The 24,700-nt window shown below is 44.8% G+C and overlaps 1 protein-coding gene across 7 annotated transcripts in view; it reads right to left on the bottom strand.

Moving 5' to 3' along the window:
- Positions 1–7,228: 7,228 nt before the first annotated feature.
- Positions 7,229–24,700, bottom strand: part of LOC115205667 (UDP-N-acetylglucosamine--peptide N-acetylglucosaminyltransferase 110 kDa subunit) — a 36,860-nt gene continuing 19,388 nt past the window's right edge. For 4 of the 7 annotated variants that reach the window (XM_029771868.1, XM_029771869.1, XM_029771872.1 and 1 more), the window contains 11 exons: positions 24,274–24,471; positions 23,602–23,760; positions 23,003–23,092; positions 22,715–22,840; positions 18,610–18,780; positions 11,809–11,925; positions 11,209–11,379; positions 10,606–10,758; positions 9,597–9,849; positions 9,223–9,346; positions 7,229–9,068 (listed from right to left, as the gene is read on the bottom strand). In XM_029771868.1, coding sequence (XP_029627728.1) covers positions 8,888–9,068; positions 9,223–9,346; positions 9,597–9,849; positions 10,606–10,758; positions 11,209–11,379; positions 11,809–11,925; positions 18,610–18,780; positions 22,715–22,840; positions 23,003–23,092; positions 23,602–23,760; positions 24,274–24,471 — 1,743 coding nt within the window. In that variant the 3' untranslated portion in view covers positions 7,229–8,887. The remainder of the gene's footprint in view (positions 9,069–9,222; positions 9,347–9,596; positions 9,850–10,605; positions 10,759–11,208; positions 11,380–11,808; positions 11,926–18,609; positions 18,781–22,714; positions 22,841–23,002; positions 23,093–23,601; positions 23,761–24,273; positions 24,472–24,700) is intronic. The other 3 variants (XM_029771870.1, XM_029771871.1, XM_029771873.1) reach the window with 1 other exon arrangement.

Raw genomic sequence — 24,700 nt, 5'->3', positions numbered from 1 at the left:
TGTTAACAATTTGATGATTAACTTGGTAATTTCATGTGAGGACTTAAGATGTGTCACTGGTGTTATACAGTTTATAGTAAGGGGAAAGGAAATTGGATAAAAATTATTGATAAAATTGCATGATTAAGTGATTTATTTACAATTTAAGAAGTGTGGTTTGAGCTACTGTCACGTCCTGACCAGCAGAGGGAGGTATTGTATCAGTTGTGGTCAGGATGTGACAGGTTGTTTGTATGTTAAGGGTTTGTGTTGGGGATGGGACTCCCAATTGAAGGCAGGTGTGTTGAGTTGCCTTTGATTGGGAGTCCTATATAGAAGGGTGTGTTTTTCTTTGGGATTGTGGGTAGTTGTTTGTGTGCACTGCGTTTGTTTTAGCCTGCCACACTGTTGCCGTTGTGAGTATTGTTTTTCCAGTGGATACTTTACTTGTTTTCATCAATAAACATGAGTATCCACATTCCCGCTGCGCCTTGGTCCATTCTTGAAGACAACTGTGACAGAACTACCCACCAAACCAGGACCAAGCAGCAGAGGAACGAGGAGGAAGGATGGACGTGGGCAGAGCTAAGGAGGAGCGTTTCCAGGGCGATGGAAGAGTTTAGGAAACTCGAGAGGCAGCCCCAATAATTTTTTTGGGGGGGGCACAAGGGCAGTTTTGCAGGGCAAGAATGGAGCCCCAGGCCAGCTCCCCGCACTAGCATGGAGGTGCGTGTCTCCAGGCTGGCACGTCCAGTACCAGCCCCACGCATCAGGCGTCTAGTGTGTCAGCCCAGCCTCGCCAGTCAGGAGTCGCCAGAGCTGCCTGCCAGTCAGGCGTCGCCAGAGCTGCCTGCCAGTCAGGAGTCGCCAGAGCTGCCTGCCAGTCAGGAGTCGCCAGAGCTGCCTGCCAGTCAGGAGTCGCCAGAGCTGCCTGCCAGTCAGGAGTCGCCAGAGCTGCCTGCCAGTCAGGAGTCGCCAGAGCTGCCTGCCAGTCAGGAGTCGCCAGAGCTGCCTGCCAGTCAGGAGTCGCCAGAGCGGCCCGACTGGCCGGACTGCCCGGGTCTGCCGGGGTGGCCCGACTGCCCGGGTCTGCCGGGGTGGCCGGACTGCCCGGGTCTGCCGGGGTGGCCCGACTGCCCGGGTCTGCCGGGGTGGCCCGACTGCCAGGGTGGCCCGACTGCCCGGGTCTGCCGGGGTGGCCCGACTGCCCGGGTCTGCCGGGGTGGCCCGACTGCCCGGGTCTGCCGGGGTGGCCCGACTGCCCGGGTCTGCCGGGGGTGCCCGCCCGTCCTCCGGTCCAGCCCGACTGGCCCGCCCGTCCTCCGGTCCAGCCCGAGTGGCCCGCCCGTCCTCCGGCCCAGCCCGAGTGGTCCGTCTGCCAGGGTCAGCCCGAGTGGTCCGTCTGCCCGGCGCAGCTATCGGCGCCACCAAAGTGGGCAACGCCAAAGGTGGAGCGAGGTCCATGTCCTGCACCTGAGCCACCTCCAGGATAGGTGGGGTGTAGCACAGTGCCGTCGGTGACGGCGGCCACCCTCCCTTCCCTCCCTTATTGTTTAGGGAGTATTGTTTATTGGTTTTGTTGGGGATTGTTTTTTTTGTATTGTCTTTTTTTTAGGTGCATTCCGGGGTCTGCACCTTGAGGGGGGGTACTGTCACGTCCTGACCAGCAGAGGGAGGTATTGTATCAGTTGTGGTCAGGATGTGACAGGTTGTTTGTATGTTAAGGGTTTGTGTTGGGGATGGGACTCCCAATTGAAGGCAGGTGTGTTGAGTTGCCTTTGATTGGGAGTCCTATATAGAAGGGTGTGTTTTTCTTTGGGATTGTGGGTAGTTGTTTGTGTGCACTGCGTTTGTTTTAGCCTGCCACACTGTTGCCGTTGTGAGTATTGTTTTTCCAGTGGATACTTTACTTGTTTTCATCAATAAACATGAGTATCCACATTCCCGCTGTGCCTTGGTCCATTCTTGAAGACAACTGTGACAGCTACAGTGGCCGCCATCTTAGATATGCCATCTTGTCTGCCGATTTGTCACTGGTGTTATCGTCGCTGTAGTTACTGTTCTTGCTGGTAACACTAGTGACATGACGATAACGCAAGTGACAATCAATAACACCACCAACTTTTTTCTCAACTCAATGTTTTATAAAACCCTGAACAATTATATAAAAAATACTTATTTTATTAATGTTTCAGTATTGTAATCACATAATATGGCTTTCCTTTTGATAGATATGGCAAAATTAGGTGCTGCTGAAAAGCAAAGACTCTACAGACAGAGCAGGCATGCTGACCCACACCGCAGAGCAGCCTTCCTTAAACAAAAACACCAGACTTACTTAAAGGATTTAGAGTCAAAAAAGAGTGAAGGTTCTCAAAGAAAGGGAAAAAGACAGGAGTGAAGGAAATGGTGGATCAGACAGGCAAAACACACAGAGATTGAGCGCAGGAACGACAGTGTTGACCCCCCCCCATCCTCTCCAGACAGTGAACCCAGTACTGCAAGGTCAGAATTAAGACAATGTGTCTGTAGGAAGACATATGTACTCTGTATCTACAGAGTTACTTAAATGGATAGTTCACCCAAATTACAAAATTACATATTTGGTTCCCTTAAAATTTATGCAGTCTACGCACAAGGTATGACAGCAAGCCATGCTTTTGTTTACGTGGCCATTATTTCAAATGCTAATTATTTTGCATTTGTGGCACAAAACCAAAGCATTGATTGCTGTCATACCTTGTCCCTAGACTGCTTACACAGTAAGGAAACCAATATACGTGTATCATGAACTACGACAAACAACCATACCCTAGCATTATACAGGTTGAAGAACATAATGTCAAAGTTAAGTGCAAGCACAGGAATGGCGTCAACAAGTTCTACTTGCCAAACCTAAGAGATGATATCAACTGGTATGATGACCAGATTGTTTGTCTGATGCCAGAGCTGCTGCCAGTGAACAAAAGATCAGTTCAAATTTGCCAGAGTATCAGGAAGTACTTGGAGGAGCACCTGACTGTGTGAAAGTGGCAGATGTGAACTGTCTACTAGTGAAGAAGCCGTCAGTAGCTAGAAAGCAATGGAGATTGGCTCAGAGATAAGAGATGGACGCGACACAATAACATGGCAAAAACAAACATATCTGAAGTAAAAGTGAAGAACAATACAGGAAAATTTCCATTAACATTTTTTAATGCTTACAAAATGTTCATATCAGTGTGGTTAGGAAAAGAGTTTTAGTTTATGTTCAATGTTAGTGTTTTTAATGTTCTAGTGGACATGTTTAATATGTTTGTATCACAATGTGTTATGAAAGACATTTTAGTCAATAGGCTTCATCTTTTGGTCTTAATCTTTGACCAATAACCCTAATTTTATTGTTCATATTAAATCAACCCATTTTATGAAATCTGAAATTATTTGTAATTAAAAATATGACCAATAAATGTATAAAATTTGTTTGAAATAATCTTATGTTTGTCATTGGTTTCACATTGTGTCACTGGATTTACATTGCATCATTGGTGTTAATGTATGGCATATTGTTGTTCTGGCATCAGTTGCCAAATTTAATTGAATATGTTTTTTGTATCTACCTAACTGTTGCTATATTCATTAGTAAACATTTTAAGGATATGAGCATTACATTTTGATGACTCCACCTCTATTTCTAATGTTACAAACAACAAAAAGTATAAATGGAAAAATGTCAGACGACAGAACTGTACATGTTTAAAGTCAATTATTACTAATCCAAACAATTTCTTAGTATTATCATTAATAACCTTTTCTGTCTTTGATTATATATGCAAATTAGACTGAAATTGCATTCTAGAAAGCCTGAATTGTCATCTAAAATATAGGTAACACCAGTGACAAAGCATTTTTTTATGTAATGTAGTAAAAATATAAAAACGTTAAGCTGTCATTTGTTGATTTATAATGTTAAGGGGTTAACTATTATCTGACTATAAGTTGATTAAAAAAAAAAAGAATTACAATTCGTAAAAGTTGGCTGTTCAAAAAGCCACCATTTTCATAGAATGACCCAGATGCAACGGAAAGGCAATGTATTCCATTGAGCCCGTTTCAGACATATGTGGAATCTGTTTGACGGATAATTACGAACATTACAGTGGTCGTAACGTTAACGGGGAAAAATTACAGGCACAAGCAAGAGTATGAAAGAGTCGCAGGAGTAAAATGAACGCAATCAATCAAGCGAGATTTAAGTGACAAGTGGATTTGGCACCCCTCAAACACAGGCAATAGATGTGTTTGTGCCTAGGCTAGCCTAAATCTTGGACTATGCAGCGGGTGTGAAATGAATGTCTGACTTTGAACAAGGAAAACAGAAAGGAGAACGCCGCACACTGCTGCTCGGAGGTGATATTTATTAACGTTTGGACCCTAGGTCTTCATCAGACATCCATAACATTAAAGCAAACGCTACTGTAGAGGCAGACCTGAAACATGAAATCATTCACCATACTACCACGGCAGCTCTGACTACACTACCTCACTTGAATAAGCAAACATATAAGCCTGGCCTAGCAAGGCAGGTATGAAAACATGAAATGATTACACATCGGCCTAACATCACAGCGGGTATGAATACAGTAGCTCACTTTGAATCAAACATAGGCCTGGAGTTACAACACACTAAAGGCAGGCATGAAAACAGCAGGCTAAATCAAATCACATTTTATTGGTCACATATACATATGCATAGTGAAATGCTAAACAATATAGTCAGGCCTTTCTTGTGTGTTCTGTGTTTTCCTGCATACGTGAACTTTGTTTCGCCATCTAGTTTTGTAACTAGCGCTAGTAAGCCTACTCATTAGCAAAGAGCCGCAGAGGTTCACCAGCGGCAGTAAGTGCACAGTTAGCTAGCTGGTAGGTACCGGGGTATTTTAGCAATTACATTCACTTTTCATACTTAAGTATATTTAAAACAAAAATAATGTTAGACTTTTACTCAAGTAGTATTTTACTGGGTGACTTTCACTTGAGTCATTGTGTATTAAGTTCTTTACTTTGACTCAAGTATGACAATTTAGTACTTTTTCCACCACTGTGTAATTTCATGTTTCAGATAGGACCCAGAGAATTTTTGTTTTGTATTTAGTCACTTTGTATTCAGTTTTAGATAGAAAATGTAAAACTATTTAATGAATTGTAGGTAACTTCATATTTCCTCTATCAGATCCCCAGTAACTCACTCTCCCCATATGTGAAGAGGTTGCCCCTGAGGAGTGGAGCCCCAGTCTGAGGCAGGAGGACCCAGAGTCCACACACATTAAAAAGGAACAGGAGGAAGAGGAACTCGGGGACCAGTCAGGAGGAAGAGCAGCTTCAAGGACTGGGGGAGGCTGATATCATAGAGTTTTTATATTCTCTCCTGCCTGTGTGGAAAATGTATTGTGATCAGGAGAACCCACCACATCTTCACCAAACCCAAACTGTGGAGAACAGAGAGGGACTCTCTACCCACCAACACACCTATAGAGATTAAAACAGACCCTGATGGAGAGGATTAGAGTATCAGAACCAACCAATGATTCTCAACCCCTCTGCAGTAAATCCAGACGGTTCTGCAGCTCAGAGTGAAAACAGGGAAAGTGATGAAGTGGAGAGTAGAGGACTACTGTCAGGGTCTAAGACACTCGAATCAAAGAGAAACTGGACAATGAAAGAAAGCTGTGCAGGAGGCAGGATGGCCTCAACAATATAGATCACCTGCAAATTCACAGTAAAGAAACATTTTGTCATAAAAATAAGAGTCCCACAGGGGAAAAATCATAGATGTCAAGAATGTGGAAAACAATTGACTCAAAGACGAACCCTGAAGCCACACATGAGAATTCACACAGGGGAGAAGTCATGTCAGTGCAAAGAATGTAGGAAACGCTTCACACGGATGGGATGCCTGACAGATCATATGAAAACTCATACAGGAGCAAAACCATATCGATGTTAAAGAACGTGGAAAAATGCTTCTGCCATAGTGAACACCCTCTCCAAAAATATTGTTTGATGATCCACAGAGGGGAGAAATAATAGCAGTGCCAAAATCATAAACACCTCACACAGAAGGTATACTTGACTACGTATGAGAATTCATACAGGGGATAAATCACACAGGTGCCAAGAATGTAGCAAATGCTTCAACCGTAGTGACACCCCGACTAGGCATATGAAAATAAAAACTAGTGAAGACTAGCGTGAAGGAGGGGATACACCTGCGGGATCCACAACAGAGTCCAAGGCCTTCCTCAAACCTGTCCTCCGTCACCCAGAAACCGATAAGTGGTCGAGATGTCGATTCGTTAGTAGGCGAATGGAAGAGGCTCCTCCCCTCCCCAATAGCCACCTTTCATGGAGGATAGTCATGTGAAACCTGCCCGTCCTTCGGAAGGGTTTTTTAATCTGCTTTTTTGTCAGAGGAGCAAAGCATGCGTTTAAAAACAATATGCTACTTCCCTTCTCGCCGCCTCTCCTCGATTGACCTTTTTCAAAAGGAGGCGAGACGACAGAGCGGATGCAGGAGTCAAGCAAATCCAACTGAGAGAATGCCCAAGTCACAGGGAAGGGGGAGGCTTAACATGAGCAGATGGGGACTAGGCTTTCAGCAAGAGGGGCTGAGTGGAGGGTTAGGGGCCAGTAGGGGTGAGGGGTCACGATTCAAGCCCAGGCACTTCTGCTGCTCTGGAAGGGCTGGAGTTGGGGACAGGGTGATGTGTAGAGTTTAGAGGGCAGGTTGGGGCGGTGTGCATCAATCTATGGAACTTCTTTGATTAACGTTTTCAGAGAAATATGCTTCAAAGTAGAGTAATTGCCCTGTTGGACCTTTTGATAGCTGGATTTACAGTTGGACCTTAGCTGGATTTTGTTCATCATGATACAAGTAACTGCACATAAAATCTATGACTGAATGTTTTAAGACAAACCTAACTTTTTGTTAGCTTGTTCAAAGAGATATTTATAGTTTTGTTCATATTGCAGTTCTGTTGAATTTTCTATTTTGTAATTATTACAAAACTACTATTTATGGCTAAAAGTTATTACATTTAGAACATCTTTACAGCCACAGTTCCGTCTTGTGTACACGTTTTGAACATCTAGTGTTAAAAAAGTTAGACCAAATTGAGAAAACAAACATATCTGTAAGGTGGAAGCAATATTGGGGGAACATGCCCATACACTACCCTGATTAAAGCAGCAAAATGATCACACATTCCAGGAGGTTTACAATATTTTTCTTTATTTCAACAGAAATGGAGTCAGAGCCTTGCAGCATACCAGACAAAGCTTAAATAAAACAGTTCACAGAAAGATGAGTACAAAACTAAAACTGCTTAGAAAATACTTACCTAGGCCATTCCTGGTTTGAGTGATAAAATCAATCATTACGTAGGGAGAGGTGGGCATAACTAAGGGTGAAAGAAATACAGGGCCTTTCAAATGGGTAGTACTGACAACAAACTCCTGTCTGTCCAGTTTATCAATACTGTTTGGTTTTAACCAGCATAGTGTGACATCGAACAAGAGGACAAAGCAATTGAGAGTATTTTTTTGTTTTCTTACATTGAAACATGACAAAATCCTTAAAGTTGGCATTTGGTGGTGGTGGGGGAAGGGAGTGGTTATGATCTTTCTCTCTGAAATGTGATAAACTACTCTCATCCTGAATAACCAATAGCCTAAGATGAGAAAAACCAAGAGCAGCTACAGACTATAAACAAAATGTTTCAACATGTTTAAGCTGATCCAACGGTTTTACTTCAAGACTAGAGTTACTAGATGTTCAGACTGCAGTGCAACAGTCCCTTTATACTCTTACTCCAGATTCAATTATTACACTGAGATGGAAAAAAACATTGATGCAGACTTGTGTAACAAGTCCCATATACACACAGAGAAGAGAAGAAGCCACGGGGGGAGTCTTCCAGGCGCTGGATGGAGAGGGGGTGTTCCTCCTCCTCTCGTACCCTGTATGGAAGCTGTGGTTTGGGGAAGAGTCTCAGGTGAAGAGCAGAGTGGTTCTGGCTCAGTCTGGCTCAGGGAAACAGACATGGATGGGATATGACTAGAGTGGAGGAGGCAGAAGGTGGGATGAGGTGATGAGACAGTGGACACACCTGCAGGCTCTACAACAGACAAGAGTCCAAGTCACAGGGGAGGGAAGCAGGGTTGAAAGGGGCTAAAGAGGAGCAGATAGGCGCAAAGCTTTGGGCAGGAGGGGTAGAGTGAAGGGCGAGTGGGGGTCAGAGTTCCAGCCCAGGCGCTTCTACTGCTCTGGAGCGGCTGGAGGTGGACAGGGTCAGGTGGTGAGGTTAGAGGTCAGGGTGGAGCGGCTGGAGGTGAGGTTAGAGGTCAGGTGGTGAGGTTAAAGGTCAGGGTGGGGCGGCTGGAGGTGGACAGGGTTAGGTGGTGAGGTTAGAGGTCAGGGTGGGGCGGCTGGAGGTGGACAGGGTTAGGTGGTGAGGTTAGAGGTCAGGGTGGACAGGGTCAGGAGGTGAGGTTAGAGGTCAGGGTGGAGCGGCTGGAGGTGGACAGGGTCAGGTGGTGAGGTTAGAGGTCAGGGTGGGGCGGCTGGAGGTGGACAGGGTCAGGTGGTGAGGTTAGAGGTCAGGGTGGAGCGGCTGGAGGTGGACAGGGTCAGGTGGTGAGGTTAGAGGTCAGGGTGGAGCGGCTGGAGGTGGACAGGGTCAAGTGGTGAGGTTCGAGGTCAGGGTGGAGCGGCGTGCATCGATCGGACATCTGGTCGGGGGTTGCATCCCATATAGCACCCTGTTCCTTTTTTGTAGTGCACTACCTTGGTCCACATCCTCTTTAGGTCCTGGTCATAAGCAGTGTACTGAATAGGGTGCCATTTGGGACGACCCCAGGGTCTGGGACTTCAGGCGCTCTCGCTGCTCTCGACGGGCTGCAGTTTGACCAGGTGGTCTGGCTTGCCGCCGCTGGCGTGGCGCTCCCACATCTGCAGGTAGAGCTTCTCCAGATCCATAGTGTACTGCTTGGTGTTGAACAGAGGGCTGCAGATACGCTGCTTCCACACACGGGACCGGATCATCTTCAGACTGGGGGGAGAACCGGGTCAGTTACAGCAATGGTGAGAAGAGGGAGAGATTCTCAACCATAGGAGAGATGGAGAGACAGATGGAGTGTGAGAAGAGGGAGATTTAGAGAGAGCTAGCTGGAGTGTGTGTGTGTGTGTTGGTCAGAGGTTCTTACTATTCCATGTCACAGCCCAGTTTGACAGCCACGTCCTCATATTCCTGTCTGGTGTGGGCGATGAGCTCAGGACAACCCAGACACTGCAGCTGAGAGGCTGCCACGCGTGACGCCAGAGTCTCACCTGTACGGGCACACGTCACATTTAAAGACGGACTTGTCGTTCACACATCACACAGAACCGTGCATCCCAATTACCTCTCCTTCCTCCGTAGTGTGCATTTGTTCCCTTCATGGATTAAAAATGGAAATGACTGGGACATAGAAACCCCCTCTAACCTAAGTCAACACTGATCCAACACGTTCTAATTTATGGAGAGTAGTGAACACTTCAGGAGGAAACATATCTGTCCTGCGATCATACACCGTCTCACCTGGCATTGTAACCATGGGTGTCCCGGCCCAGAGGACGTCCATGCCGGTGGTGTGTCCGTTACAGAGTGGCGTGTCCAGACACACGTCGGCCAGCTGGCCCCGTCTCACATGTTCCTCCTTGGGCGCCACGGGAGAGAAGATGATGCGGGAGCCGGGCAGGCCGAAGTTCTGGGCGTACTGTTGGATGTTGGGCTCACCCACCGCAGGGAAACGCAGTAACCACAGAACACTGTTGGGAACACGCTTCAGGATCTACAGGAGAGACCGGAGACGAGATCAGTAAGAGGTGCTGTGTGTCTGAAATGGAATTAAAAATGGCACTACTGTTGACCAGAGCCCTATATAGTGCACTACTGTTGACCAGAGCCCTATATAGTGCACTACTGTTGACCAGAGCCCTATATAGTGCACTACTGTTGACCAGAGCCCTATATAGTGCACTACTGTTTACCAGAGCCCTATATAGTGCACTACTGTTTACCAGAGCCCTATATAGTGCACTACTGTTGACCAGAGCCCTATATAGTACACTACTGTTGACCAGAGCCCTATATAGTACACTACTGTTGACCAGAGCCCTATATAGTACACTACTGTTTACCAGAGCCCTATATAGTGCACTACTGTTGACCAGAGCCCTATATAGTGCACTACTGTTGACCAGAGCCCCTATTCCCTATAAGTACACTACTGTTGACCAGAGCCCCTATTCCCTATATAGTGCACTACTGTTGACCAGAGCCCCTATTCCCTATAAGTACACTACTGTTGACCAGAGCCCCTATTCCCTATATAGTGCACTACTGTTTACCAGAGCCCCCATTCCATATATAGTGCATTACATTTGACCATGGCATAGGGCCTGGTCAAAGCTAGTGCACCATCACATAGGAACCAGGGTGCCATTTCAGACACCCTGAGAGTCAGGGAAAAGGGGTATTCCTGAAGAAACATGAACATCTCAGACAACAGGAGCATGGAGAAAGTGTTTTCTATCTTGATGCTTACATTGGCCCACATCTGCAGGGTGGGAGGGTCGATCTTGTAGAGCTGGTTGAAGTTGCAGTAGACGATGGAATCTTCAGGCAGGCCGTACTGGGAGCGGGTTGTCACCACGATGGTACGAGGAACCTCCTCTCCTGTAGCCGCCTTGTTGTTGAGCTGAGATGGAGGACAAGGCGGAGGTTATGATGGAGAGATTTATTATGAGCAGAGAGAGACAGATGGGGGCAGAGGAGAGGCTAGTGCATAGTGACAGTGTTGACCTTACACCCCTGTTCACTACAGTACTGGAACCATTTTCCCAGGTGTCAAATCCCCAAAAGTAGACATGCAAGTGACCCAATGTCTTTATCCAGTACTAGCCAGTCTTTGTGCCATACCAGGAGGGATTCAGACCCTGATACTAAAACCTTCTCCCCTGGAAGTATCTGAAACATCTCATGTATACTGTGTGTTAACACTACTAGTAACTTCCTGCTTCATTAGGTCACATGGCTGGGATCAAAGGTCAACCACACAGGTACCTCACTGCTTCACTCCAACCAGCAAAATAACAGCCTGGTACTCATTCTTATCCATGTCCTGTGTGTGTGCGTCTCCCTCCAGTACCTGTGTGGTGGCCAGTCCATTGCTGACGGTGAATCCATTGATGGTGACCTGTATCTGTCCCTGGTTGATCATGTTGATGATGGCCTCAGCTGCTGTGTTCATGGGGATGACGGGCATGGACAGAGCCCCGTTGGTTTCTGCTGCGCCACTCTCCCCAATGGAACACTTCATCTGCACAGGAAGGAAGGAAGGAAGGAAGGAAGGAAGGAAGGGGTCAGTGATTTGCAACATATTTTCTGGAGGATAAGGGCAGGTCTTCACTGTTCAAATTTAAGAACAGACAACGGGGTACCTTTCCGACAGTTCATAGTCCAATGGAAATATGGTCACAGAACATTCCCTATGTCACGGTCTCACCTTGACGTCAGGCAGGCTTGTCCAGGAAGGGTTAGGGCTGTTCACCATGTCACTGTCTCACCTTGACATCAGGCAGGCTTGTCCAGGAAGGGTTAGGGCTGTTCACCATGTCACTGTCTCACCTTGACATCAGGCAGGCTTGTCCAGGAAGGGTTAGGGCTATTCACCATGTCACTGTCTCACCTTGACATCAGACAGGCTGTCCAGGAAGGGTTAGGGCTATTCACCATGTCACTGTCTCACCTTGACCACCTTGACGTCAGGCAGGCTGTCCAGGAAGGCCTTGAGGTCGATGCCATTCAGAACGATGCGGTTGTCAAAGATGTGGCCGTTAGACTTGAAGTCAATCACCGCCTTTTTCTGTTGAAGACAATAAAAAACAAGAATACTGGAGATGAACTGCATGTCAAGAAACCAAGTCAGGATTGTAGATCTAAAAAGCATTATTTTTAATTCATCAAAGCACACCGTTTTCCTTTCAGATGTCAGTTTATTTTTATGTAAGCTTTATGTAAGCAGGGGAAACCCATTGAGACCAGGGTGTCATTTTCAAGGGTACCCTGGGAATAATAATTACCACCATAGCACAGAAAGAAAAGACCACTGGGCCTCTATCACCGGAATGCTAACAAAATTAGCACAAACTAATAGCGAAATCACATAGCCGTTGTTAGCTAAATGCTAACGAACGAACAAACTTATTGCAGACAGGCAAATCCATCTCAAAGTTATACAAGCATAGCTAGTAGCTACCGAATGTCATTTTCAGTGAGTATAGACATTTTACAAGCTTAAGTGAATGAGAGAAATTGTGCAAATGAACAAAGTTGTGATGTATGCATTTCAGAAGGAAGAGCAGCATGTGTACCTGGAGCAGAGGGGGGAAAAAATAAAAAAAAAATAAAACACTATTAGGAAGCACAGGGGGGGGGGGGGGGGGCAGCTGTACAGAACTCATTCAGAGCTCACTAGACTTCTGGCTGAAAGCCATAAGATATCTGATGTCAAACATTTAGTAGTAAAATCAAATTTTATTGGTCACATATTTAGCAGATGTAATTGCAGGTGTAGCGAAATGCTTGTGTTCCAAGCTCCAACAGTGCAGTAGTGTCTAAAAACAAGTCACAAATCTAAAAGTACAATAATGGAATTAAGACATTTATAAATATTAGATTGAGCAATGTCGGAGTGGCATTGACTAAAATACAGTATATATTTTTTAAGCGACCAGTGATTCCATGTATGTAGGGCAGCAGCCTCAAAGGTGCAGGGTTGCATAAACCAGGTAGAAGCTGGCTCGTGATGGCTATTTAACAGTCCGATGGCCTTGAGTGAAAAACAGCTTCTTCCACTCGATCCCAGCTTTGATTCACCTGTACTGACCTCACCTTCTGGATGACAGTGGGGTGAACAGGCTGTGGCTCAGGTGGTTGATGTCCTTGATCTTTTTGGCCTTCCTATGGCTTCGGGTGCTGTAGGTGTCCAGGAGGGCAGGAAGTTTGCCCCCAGTAATGCGTTGAGCAGACCACACCACCCTCTGGAAAGCCTTGCGGTTTTTGGGCGGTGCAGTTGCCGTACCAGGCAGTGATACAGCCCGACAGGATGCTCTCAATTGTGCATCTATAAATGTTTGTGAGGGTTTTGGGTGACAAGCCAAATTTCTTCAGCCTCCTGAGGTTTCAGATTGTCAGTGATGTGTACGGCGAGTAACTTAAAGCTTTTCACCTGCTCCACTGCGGCCCCATCAATGTGGATAGGGCGTGCTCCCTTTGTCATTTCATGAAGTCCACGATCATCTCCTTTGTTTTGTTGACGTTGAGTGAGGTTATTTTCCTGGCACCATTCTCCCCGGGCCCTCAACTCCTCCCGGTAGACTGTCTCGTCATTGTTGGTAATTAGGCTTACTAATGTTGTGTCGTCTGCAAACTGCATAATTGAGTTGGAGGCGTGCGTGGTCACGCAGTCATGGATGTACAGGAGGGGGCTGAGCACACACCCTTGTGGGCCCCTGTGTTGAAGATCAGCGAAGATGTTGTTTCCTACCTTCACCACCTGGGGGCAGCCCGTCAGGAAGTCCAGGACCAAATTGTACAGGGTGGGGTTCAGACCCAGGGCCCCAAGCTTAATGATGAGCACTATGGTGCTGAATGCTGAGCTAGTCAATAAACAGCATTCTTACATAGGTATTCCTCTTGTCCAGATGGGATAGGGCAGTGTGATTGCGATTGCATCGTCTGTGGATCTATTGGGGTGCTAAGCAAATTGAAGTGGGTCTAGGGTGTCAGGTAAGGTAGAGGTGATGTGATCCTTGACTAGTCTCTCAAAACACTTCATGATGACAGAAGTGAGTGCTGCGGGGCGAAAGTCATTTAGTTCAGTTATCTTTGCTTTCTTGGGTACAGGAACAATGGTGGACATCTTGAAGCAAGTTGAGACAGCAGACTGGGATAGGGAGAGATTGATTATGTCCCTAAACACTCAAACCAGCCGGTATACGCATATTCTGAGGACACAGCTAGGGATGCCGTCTGGGCTGGCAGCCTTGTGAGGGTAAACCTGTTAGGGCTAGGGGGCAGTATTTACACGGCCGGATAAAAAAACGTACCCGATCAATCTGGTTACTACTCCTGCCCAGTAACTAGAATATGCATATAATTATTGGCTTTGGATAGAAAACACCGTAAAGTTTCTAAAACTGTTTGAATGGTGTCTGAGTATAACAGAACTCATATGGCAGGCAAAAACCTGAGAAGATTACATACAGGAAGTGACCTGTCTTATTTTTATTTATTTATTTTATTTCACCTTTATTTAACCAGGTAGGCAAGTTGAGAACAAGTTCTCATTTACAATTGCGACCTGGCCAAGATAAAGCAAAGCAGTTCGACAACATACAACAGAGTTACACATGGAGTAAAACAACATACAATCAATGATGCAGTAAAAAAAATATATAAAAAAATAAGACTATATACAATGTGAGCAAATGATGTGAGATAAGGGAGGTAAAGGCAAAAAATGCCATGGTGGCAAAGTAAATAAAGTATAGCAAGAAAAACACGAATGGTAGATTTGTAGTTTGAAGAAAGTTCAAAGTTCAAATATAAATAATATGGTGCAAAGGAGCAAAATAAATAAAATAAATAAATACAGTAGGGGAAGAGGTAGTAGTTTGGGCTAAATTATAGATGGGCTATGTACAGGTGCAGTGATCTGTGAGCTGCTCTGACAGCTGGTGCTTAAAGCTAGTGAGGGAGATAAGTGTTTCCAGTTTCAGAGATTTTTGTAGTTCGTTCCAGTCATTGGCAGCAGAGAACTGGAAGGAGAGACGACCAAAGGAGGAGTTGGCTTTAGGGGTGACCAGAGAGATATACCTGCTGGAGCGCGTGCTACAGGTGGGTGCTGCTATGGTGACCAGTGAGCGGAGATAAGGGGGGACTTTACCTAGCAGGGTCTTGTAGATGACCTGGAGCCAATGTGTTTGGCGACGATTATGAAGTGAAGGCCAGCCAACGAGAGCATACAGGTCGCAGTGGTGGGTTGTATATGGGGCTTTGGTGACAAAACGGATGGCACTGTGATAGAGTGCATCCAGCTTGTTGAGTAGGGTATTGGAGGCTATTTTGTAAATGACATCGCCGAAGTCGAGGATTGGTAGGATGGTCAGTTTTACGAGGGTATGTTTGGCAGCATGAGTCTGACAAGTTCTTGTTCATCTTGGCTCTTTTTATTGAAGACTGAGGATCTTTGCTGTAACGTGACACTTCCTACGGCTCCCATAGGCTCTCAGAACCCGGGAAAAAGCTGAATGATAGAGGCAGCCCCAGGCTGAAACACATTAGCGCGTTTGGAAAGTGGCCGATCTGAGGGCCATTAGACTAAGGCTCGTGCACGAGGGGATCCCATGCTTTTACTTTCTCTCTCGTTGAATGTAAACAGGCTTTGCCGGCCGGAATATTATCGCTTTTTTACGAGAAAAATGGCATAAAAATTGATTTTAAACAGCGGTTGACATGCTTTGAAGTACGGTAATGGAATATTTAGAATTTTTTTTGTCACGAAACGCGTCGGGCGCGTCACCCTTATTTACCCTTCGGATAGTGTCTTGAACGCACGAACAAAACAGAGGATACTTTAACATAACTATGGATTATTTTGAACCAAACCAACATTTGTTATTGAAGTAGAAGTCCTGGGAGTGCATTCTGACGAAGAACAGCAAAGGTAATAACATTTTTCTTATAGTAAATCTGACTTGTGAGGGCTAAACAGCTAGCCCTGTGATGCCGGGCTATCTACTTAGAATATTGCAAAATGTGCTTTCACCGAAAAGCTATTTTAAAATCGGACATAGCGAGTGCATAGAGGAGTTCTGTATCTATAATTCTTAAAATAATTGTTATGTTTTTTTGTGAACGTTTATCGTGAGTAATTTAGTAAATTCACCGGAAGTTTGCGGGGGGTATGCTAGTTCTGAACGTCACATGCTAATGTAAAAAGCTGTTTTTTGATATAAATATGAACTTGATTGAACAAAACATGCATGTATTGTATAACATAATGTCCTAGGGGTGTCATCTGATGAAGATCAAAGGTTAGTGCTGCATTTAGCTGTGGTTTTGGTTTTTGTGACATTATATGCTAGCTTGAAAAATGGGCGTCTGATTATTTCTGGCTGGGTACTCTGCTGACATAATGTAATGTTTTGCTTTCGTTGTAAAGCCTTTTTGAAATCGGACAGTGTGGTTAGATTAACGAGAGTCTTGTCTTTAAAATGGTGTAAAATAGTCATATGTTTGAGAAATTGAAGTAATAGCATTTCTAAGGTATTTGAATAACGCGCCACAGGATTCCACTGGCTGTTACGTAGGTGGGACGATTTCGTCCCACATATCCTAGAGAGGTTAACCAGTTAAATGTCATCGAAAATGTCGTCTACATAATGCCCAAAAGTAATTATTTATCATGAGGCCATAAACAATAACAATTAATGCTGCATACTTTAGTTAAAATCTCACCTTTCTGATGAAAATAACTATAAATTGCTTAGGTGTAGTCACTTGAAGACAAGTGCAAGTACACAGTACAAATATGAAAATGAAATATTTTGATGCATTTACTATTCAATGTATGAATAAGGTTTGAAATGATTTATGCTAAATAAATCATAATCAAATTATAAAACAACTAATTATACGATTTCACCTTCCTTATAACTGTAAAAAGTACATCATTGGATATTGGAGCAGGTGTTCTGCTAGCGGAACGTCTAGATGTAAGAGGTTAAAGCTAGTGAGGGAGATAAGTGTTTCCAGTTTCAGAGATTTTTGTAGTTCGTTCCAGTCATTGGCAGCAGAGAACTGGAAGGAGAGACGGCCAAAGGAGGAATTGGCTTTGGGGGTGACAAGAGAGATATACCTGCTGGAGCGCGTGCTACAGGTGGGTGCTGCTATGGTGAACAGTGAGCGGAGATAAGGGGGGACTTTACCTAGCAGGGTCTTGTAGATGACCTGGAGCCAGTGGGTTGGGCGACGATTATGAAGCGAAGGCCAGCCAACGAGAGCGTACAGGTCGCAGTGGTGGGTCGTATATGGGGCTTTGGTGACAAAAACGGATGACACTGTGATAGACTGCATCCAGTTTGTTGAGTAGGGTATTGGAGGCCATTTTGTAAATGACATCGCAGAAGTCGAGGATCGGTAGGATGGTCAGTTTTACGAGGGTATGTTTGGCAGCATGAGTGAAGAATGCTTTGTTGCGAAATAGGAAGCCAATTCTAGATTTAACTTTGGATTGGAGATTTTTGATGTGAGTCTGGAAGGAGCGCTTACAGTCTAACCAGACACCTAGGTATTTGTAGTTGTCCACATATTCTAAGTCAGAACCGTCCAGAGTAGTGATGCTGGACGAGCGGGCAGGTGCAGGCAGCGATCGGTTGAAGAGCATGCATTTAGTTTTACTTGTATTTAAGAGCAGTTGGAGGCCATGGAAGGAGAGTTGTTTTTCATTGAAGCTCGTCTGAAGGTTAGTTAACACAGTGTCCAAAGAAGGGCCAGAAGTATACAGAATGGTGTCGTCTGCGTAGAGGTGGATCAGAGACTCACCAGCAGCAAGAGCGACATCATGGATGTATACAGAGAAAAGAGTTGGCCCAAGAATTGAACCCTGTGGCACCCCCATAGAAACCGCCAGAGGTCCGGACAACAGGCCCTCCGATTTGACACATTGAACTCTATCAGAGAAGTAGTTGGTGAACCAGGCGAGGCAATCATTTGAGAAACCAAGGCTATTGAGTCTGCCGATGAGGATGTGGTGATTGACAGAGTCGAAAGCCTTGGCCAGGTCAATGAATACGGCAGCACAGTATTGTTTCTTATCGATGGCGGTTATGATATTGTTTAGGACCTTGAGTGTGGCTGAGGTGCACCCATGACCAGCTCTGAAACCAGATTGCATAGCGGAAAAGGTGCGGTGGGATTCAAAATGGTCTGTAATCTGTTTGTTGACTTGGCTTTCGAAGACCTTAGAAAGGCAGAGTAGGATGGATATAGTTCTGTAGCAATTTGGGTCAAGTGTCCCCTCCTTTGAAGAGGGGGATGACAGCAGCTGCTTTCCAATCTATGGGAATCTCAGACGACACGAAAGAGAGGTTGAACAGGCTAGTAATAGGGGTTGCAATAATTTCGGCAGATAATTTTAGAAAGAAAGGGTCCAGATTGTCTAGCCCAGCTGATTTGTAGGGGTCCAGATTTTGCAGCTCTTTCAGAACATCAGCTGAATGGATTTGGGAGAAGGAGAAATGGGGAAGGCTTGGGCGAGTAGCTGTGGGGGGTGCAGTGCTGTTGACTGCAGTAGGTGTAGCCATTCATAGGAAACATGGCAAGAGGACAAACAGTCCCTCCAGGATTCCCTGATTGCAATTTGTTTGGCAAAATCAACAATTCCCTGTATATTATGTGAGGGCTTGCAAATCTGCCCCATCACTGCAACATAACGCTCAAAATCAAGCCAGACTTTTATTTACTGGATAAACAGGAATCTCACCTTGAGGTGGGGGAACATGTTAGCATGGTCTCCAATGAAGAAGGTGTGTGGCATGTAGGCTAGTTTCTCAGAGTACTGCTCTGCCACCTCGAAGGGGGACGTCTCCTTGTCTGACACAATGTAGTCCATGAAGGGAGCTCCGCTGGTCCCTGGGTAGCCCAGCCACATACACTGAGGAGAGAACAGTTGGCACAATGAACTTTATTTGGACATTATAACCCGACTGTTGTGTAGTGACTTTTTTTTGGTGAGGGAGCGCACTTAAATAAAAAATTATTTTCAAAGTGTAATGACAGATGTAGCCTACTGAATATCATTGTAGAATAGGCCTACGCCCAAATATATTGTCTCAAGAAAATGTTATATTTTTAATACCCTCAAAACACCAAGTTAGGCTTAACTAACTTCCAAATAGGCCATCACTGTGAATCGTAAATGATAATTCTTCATGTGTTAACGATGAAATGTCCAAACTGAATGCCTGCCAATCATTTGATCTCAATCAGTTTCATGGAAATATGCAGTTAGATATTCTTGAATTACTTTTTCATGAGCAAAAAAAAGAAAAGGTTAAAATATTTGCTTTTCTTCTAGGCCTATTTTGTTTCAATTAAAGCATAGTGTACAAAACATTGCGAACACATGCTCTTTCCATGACAAACTGACCAGGTGAAAGCTGTGATCCCTTATTGACATCACTTGTTAAATCCACTTCAATCAGTGTAGATGAAGGGGAGGAGACAGGTTAAAGAAGGATTTTAAAGCCTTGAGACATGGATTGTATGTGTGTGCCATTCAGAGGGTGAATGGGAAAGAAAAGATTAAAGTGCCTTTGAACGGGGTATGGCAGGCGCAACGGTTTGAGTATGTCAAAAACTTCAATGCTGCTGGGTTTTTTCCACACTCAACAGTTCCCTGTGTGCGTCAAGAATGGTCCATCCCCCCAAGGACATCCAGCCAACTTGACAACTGTGGGAAACATCTTAGTCAACATGGGCGAAAACCCCTGTGGAATTTATTTGACATCTTGTACAGTTCATGCCCCGACGAATTAAGGTTTCTGAAAAGGGGGGAACTCACAAAAATGCGTGGACACCCCTTCAAATTAGTGGATTCGGCTATTTCAGCCACACCTGTTGATGGCAGGTGTATAAATACAGCTAAAGTCTGAAGTTTACATACACTTAGGTTAGAGTCATTAAAACTCGTTTTTCAACCACTCCACAAATTTCTTGTTTAACAAACTATAGTTTTGGCAAGTCAGTTAGGACATCTACTTTGTGCATGACACAAGTAATTTTAACAACAATTGTTTACAGACAGATTATTTCACTGTATCACAATTCTAGTGGGTCAGAAGTTTACATACACTAAGTTGACTGTGCCTTTAAACAGCTTGGAAAATTCCAGAAAATATCATGGCTTTAGAAGCTTCTCATAGGCTAATTGACATCATTTGAGTCAATTGGCAGTGTACCTGTGGATGTACTTCAAGGCCTACCTTCAAACTTAGTGCCTCTTTGCTTGACATCATGGGAAAATCAAAAGAAATCAGCAAAGACCTCAGAGAAAAAAATTGTAGACCTCCACAAGTCTGGTTCATCCTTGGGAACAATTTCCAAACGCCTGAAGGTACCACGTTCATCTGTACAATAGTACGCAAGTATAACCACCATTGGACCACGCAGTCATCATACCGCTCAGGAAGGAGACACGTTCTGTCTCCTAGAGATGAACGCACTTTGGTGCGAAAAGTGCAAATCAATCCCAGAACAACAGCAAAGGACCCTGTGAAGATGCTGGAGGAAACAGGTACAAAAGTATCTATATCCACAGTAAAACAGTCCTATATTGACATAACCTGAAAGGCCACTCAGCAAGGAAGAAGCCACTGCTCCAAAACCGCCATAAAAAAGCCAGACTACGGTTTGCAAATGCACATGGGGATAAAGATCGTACTTTTTGGAGAAATGTCCTCTGGTCTGATGAAACAAAAATAGAACTGTTTGGCCATAATAACCATCATTATGTTTGGAGGAAAAAGGGGGAGGCTTGTAAGCCGAGGAACACCATCCCAACCGTGAAGCACGGGGGTGGCAGCATCATGTTGTGGGGGTGCTTTGCTGCAGGAGGGACTGGTGCCCTTCACAAAATAGATGGCATCATGAGGATGAAAAATTATGTGGATATATTGAAGCAACATTTCAATAAATCAGTCAGGAAGTTAAAGCTTGGTCGCAAATTGGTCTTCCAAATAGCCAATAACACCAAGCATACTTCCAAAGTTGTGGCAAAATGGCTTAAGGATAACAAAGTCAAGGTATTGGAGTGGCCATCACAAAGCCCTGACCTCAATCCTATAGAAAATGTATGGGCAGAACTGAAAAAGCGTGTTCGAGCAAGGAGGCCTACAAACCTGACTCCGTTACACCAGCTCTGTCAGGATGAATGGGCCAAAATTCACCCAACTTATGGTGGGAAGCTTGTGGAAGGCTATCCGAAACGTTTGACCCAAGTTAAACAATTTAAAGGCAATGCTAACAAATACTAATTGAGTGTATGTAAACTTGTGTGCATATATATATATATATATATATATATCTTTGCAGTAGAATGGCCTTACCAAAGAGCTCAGTGATTTTCAACATGGCACAGATGCCACCTTCCCAACAAGTCAGTTTGTCACATTTCTGCCCTGCTAGAGCTGCCCCAGTCAACTGTAAGTGCTGTTATGTTGAAGTGGAAAAGTCTAGGTGCAACTACGGCTCAGCAGCGAAGCGGTAGGTCACACAAGCTCACAGAACGGGAACGCCATGCGCCTGTAACGCATAAAAATCATCTGTCCTCGGTTGCAACACTCACTACCGAGTTCCAAACTGCCTCTGGAAGCAACGTCAGCACAAGAACTGTTAGTTGGGAAATTGGTTTCCATGGCCTAAGATCACCACGCGCAACGCCAAGCGTCGGCTGGAGTGGTGTAAAACTCGCCGCAATTGGACACCGGAGCAGCGTCAACGCTGTCTGTAGAGTGATGAATCACGCTTCACCATCTGGCAGTCTGACGGATGAACCTGGGGTTGGTGGATGTCAGGAGAACGCTACCTGCCCCAATGCATAGTGCCAACTAAAGTTGGAATAATGGTCTGGGGCTGTTTTTCATGGAATCAGGCTAGGCCCCTTAGTTCCAGTGAAGGGAGATCTTAACACTACAGCATACAATGACATTCTAGACGATTCTGTGCTTTCTACATTGTGGCAACAGTTTGGGGAAGGCCCTTTCCTGTTTCAGCATGACAATGCCTCTGTGCACAATGCGAGGTCCATACAGAACTGGTTTGTTGAGATCGGCGTGGAAGAACTTGACTGGCCTGCACAGAGCCCTGACCTCAACCCCATCAAACACCTTTGGGATGAATTGGAATGCCGACTGCGAGCCAGGCCTAATCCCACAACATCAGTGCCCGACCTCACTAATGCTTTCATTCAGCCACGCGCAAGTCCCCAAAACTATGATCCAACATCTAGTGGAATGCCTTCCCATAAGAGAGGAGGCTGTTATAGCAGCAAAGGGGAGATTAATTCCATATTAATGACCATGATTTTGGAATGAGATGTTCGACAAGCAGGTGTCCACATACTTTTGGTCATTTACTATGTATGTATGTATGTATGTATGTATGTATGTATGTATGTATGTATGTATGCATGTATGCATGTATGCATGTATGTATGTATGTATGTGAGACACTGTTTAACGCCAAATATAAGGCATTAAATATATGTAAAAAAATATATAATGCCTTATCCTTTTTATATCTCTGAGATATAGGACAAACCCTTCAGACCAAACTTCATTTTTTGAGGGACTGTTGTTCCATGTAGTGAATCTGTTATTCAATGCGTTTGTATGGTCAAATAGCAGTAAGGCCAAATACAATTTGTTTTATACTTCAAGGGGTCTTACAATTCAAAATCAAATAGCAAAAGGAACCTTAAAACAATTAAATAGAGCTCATGAAACATGGCACAAACACTTCACATGTTGCGTTTTTATTGTTGTTCAGTATAGAAATGAACATGGCTAAATAAAGCCTGATTCTCTCACCTGGATGGGAGCAGGGCGCAGGGCAAACAGCTCGTTGCGGGCTCCTTTGGTATAGCCGTTCATATTGACCAGGATGTGGAGTCCATCCTGATGGATCCTGTCTGCTGCCTTACCATTACACGGGAGCTGACAGAGGGGAGGAGTGGAGAGAGAGACAGGAGGAGAGACATGAGAGGGAAGGGAGAGGATTTTAATCTTTACTCTGAAGTGCTGAATGTGGCTCAGAGGACAGAAAGGGAAGCTACTTCTAAAGTACTTAGATTCACTTCTCAATCTGAGTAAACTCACCTGTGACAGGTCAGTAAAGTGATGGGCCTCGGCCACCACTTTAACCCTAAAGTTGGTGTTGTCATCTGGACTCAGTGCATAGCAGAACACCTGGCGAGAGAAACCACCAACCATTTTATAACCAAGTTACGACCAACTGTTAGAACCCCCACCAACCATGTTATAACCAAGTTACGACCAACTGTTAGAACCCCCACCAACCATGTTATAACCAAGTTACGACCAACTGTTAGAACCCCCACCAACCATGTTATAACCATGCGACCAACTGTTAGAACCCCCACCAAACATGTTATAACCATGTTACGACCAACTGTTAGAACCCCCACCAAACATGTTATAACCATGTTACGACCAACTGTTAGAACCCCCACCAAACATGTTATAACCATGTTACGACCAACACATTTCAAGTAATGTTTGGTCACTATAAGACCTCACTTTTATTTAACTATTATTTATTCAGTTACGTCAACAAAAAAAACAACATTGGTTTAAATGACAAATCGAATCCAAGTAAGCAAACATCAGTTCACTTTATATCATTGGTTGTTGCCAGTCTAGTGGTAATATGTCACACAACAGTAAGAAACCCTCACCTCAAACTTGTCAGAGTTGTGCATGCCGGGGATGGACTGCATGAGGTGGGAGGTGGGGTGGTTCCCGAAGTCAGAGCTGACATATCCCACCCTCAGACGACCCGCGCTTGCCTTCAGGTCCTTGGGGTACTCAAAGGCCGGCTTGTGGAGCGCATTGATCTGTGGAGGGACGGGGGGTTAGGCTGACCAGGATGCATCCCAAATGGCTTCCTATTCCCTATATAGCTTACTACTTTCAACCAAAAGTACTGCGCTATGTAATGAAAAGGGTGCCATTTGAAACATAGTCCAAGGCTCTATTCTAGCATACAACATAGAATGATTGCTAGTATGGACATTGGAACATCATAGCCTGTCAGACAATCACCATAAACCCTAGCTCCTTTCACCAGATCCCTCGTCCATTACACAGTTACAACTAGCCTGAACCTGACCATCCAACTAACCACCCAACCAACCTCTTCACCCTGCAAGCAACCCAACCACCTTGTGCCATCTAAGGTTGCTTTTACTGTTTATTTTCAACAAAATAAAAGACTACGGGCCTAATAAGTTTCCTTAAAATGAGCCAGACGGGTAACTTCCAAGACGTCCCACCTTACCGTTTACCCTTCACCATGCAAACATCCCAGCCCAACTTTCACCTGAATAAAAGGTCAATACTGTACTTGCTTTGATGAGGGCCTGTACCTTGTCCAGACAGAGGTTGCCGTGCCTCTCAGCGATGGCCTTGCGGAAGCCGTGCGAGAGGGGGTATAGCATGCTGTGGTGGGGGTGCACCGAGGGCAGCCGGTTCTTATCCAACTGGTCAGCCACGATGCTCACCAGCTTCTTCATGCGCTCATCATAGTCTGTCCAGTCACACACAATCTGGGGAGAGGAGAGGACTGGTGTGAAAGTGGTGAGGTGTGTGTTTGTGTGACAAGTTTTGTGAGGCAGTCTGAAGCAGAAAATCAGAGAAATGTAAATCAAAGAGCAGTAACTCGAGCCTTACTTGGTTTTACTCTCGCAATGGCTCACATCAATAAATTACTTATACTTAAGTTACAGTTAAGTCCCAAATCAGGATTTGGCCTCAAGTGTTATCTGCAGTAACTTG

This window comes from Salmo trutta, chromosome 13, assembly GCF_901001165.1.
Source record: "Salmo trutta chromosome 13, fSalTru1.1, whole genome shotgun sequence".
Taxonomy (NCBI): domain Eukaryota; kingdom Metazoa; phylum Chordata; class Actinopteri; order Salmoniformes; family Salmonidae; genus Salmo; species Salmo trutta.
The sequence above is the reverse complement of the archived record's forward strand: the minus strand, read 5'-3'. Positions and strand labels throughout refer to the sequence as shown.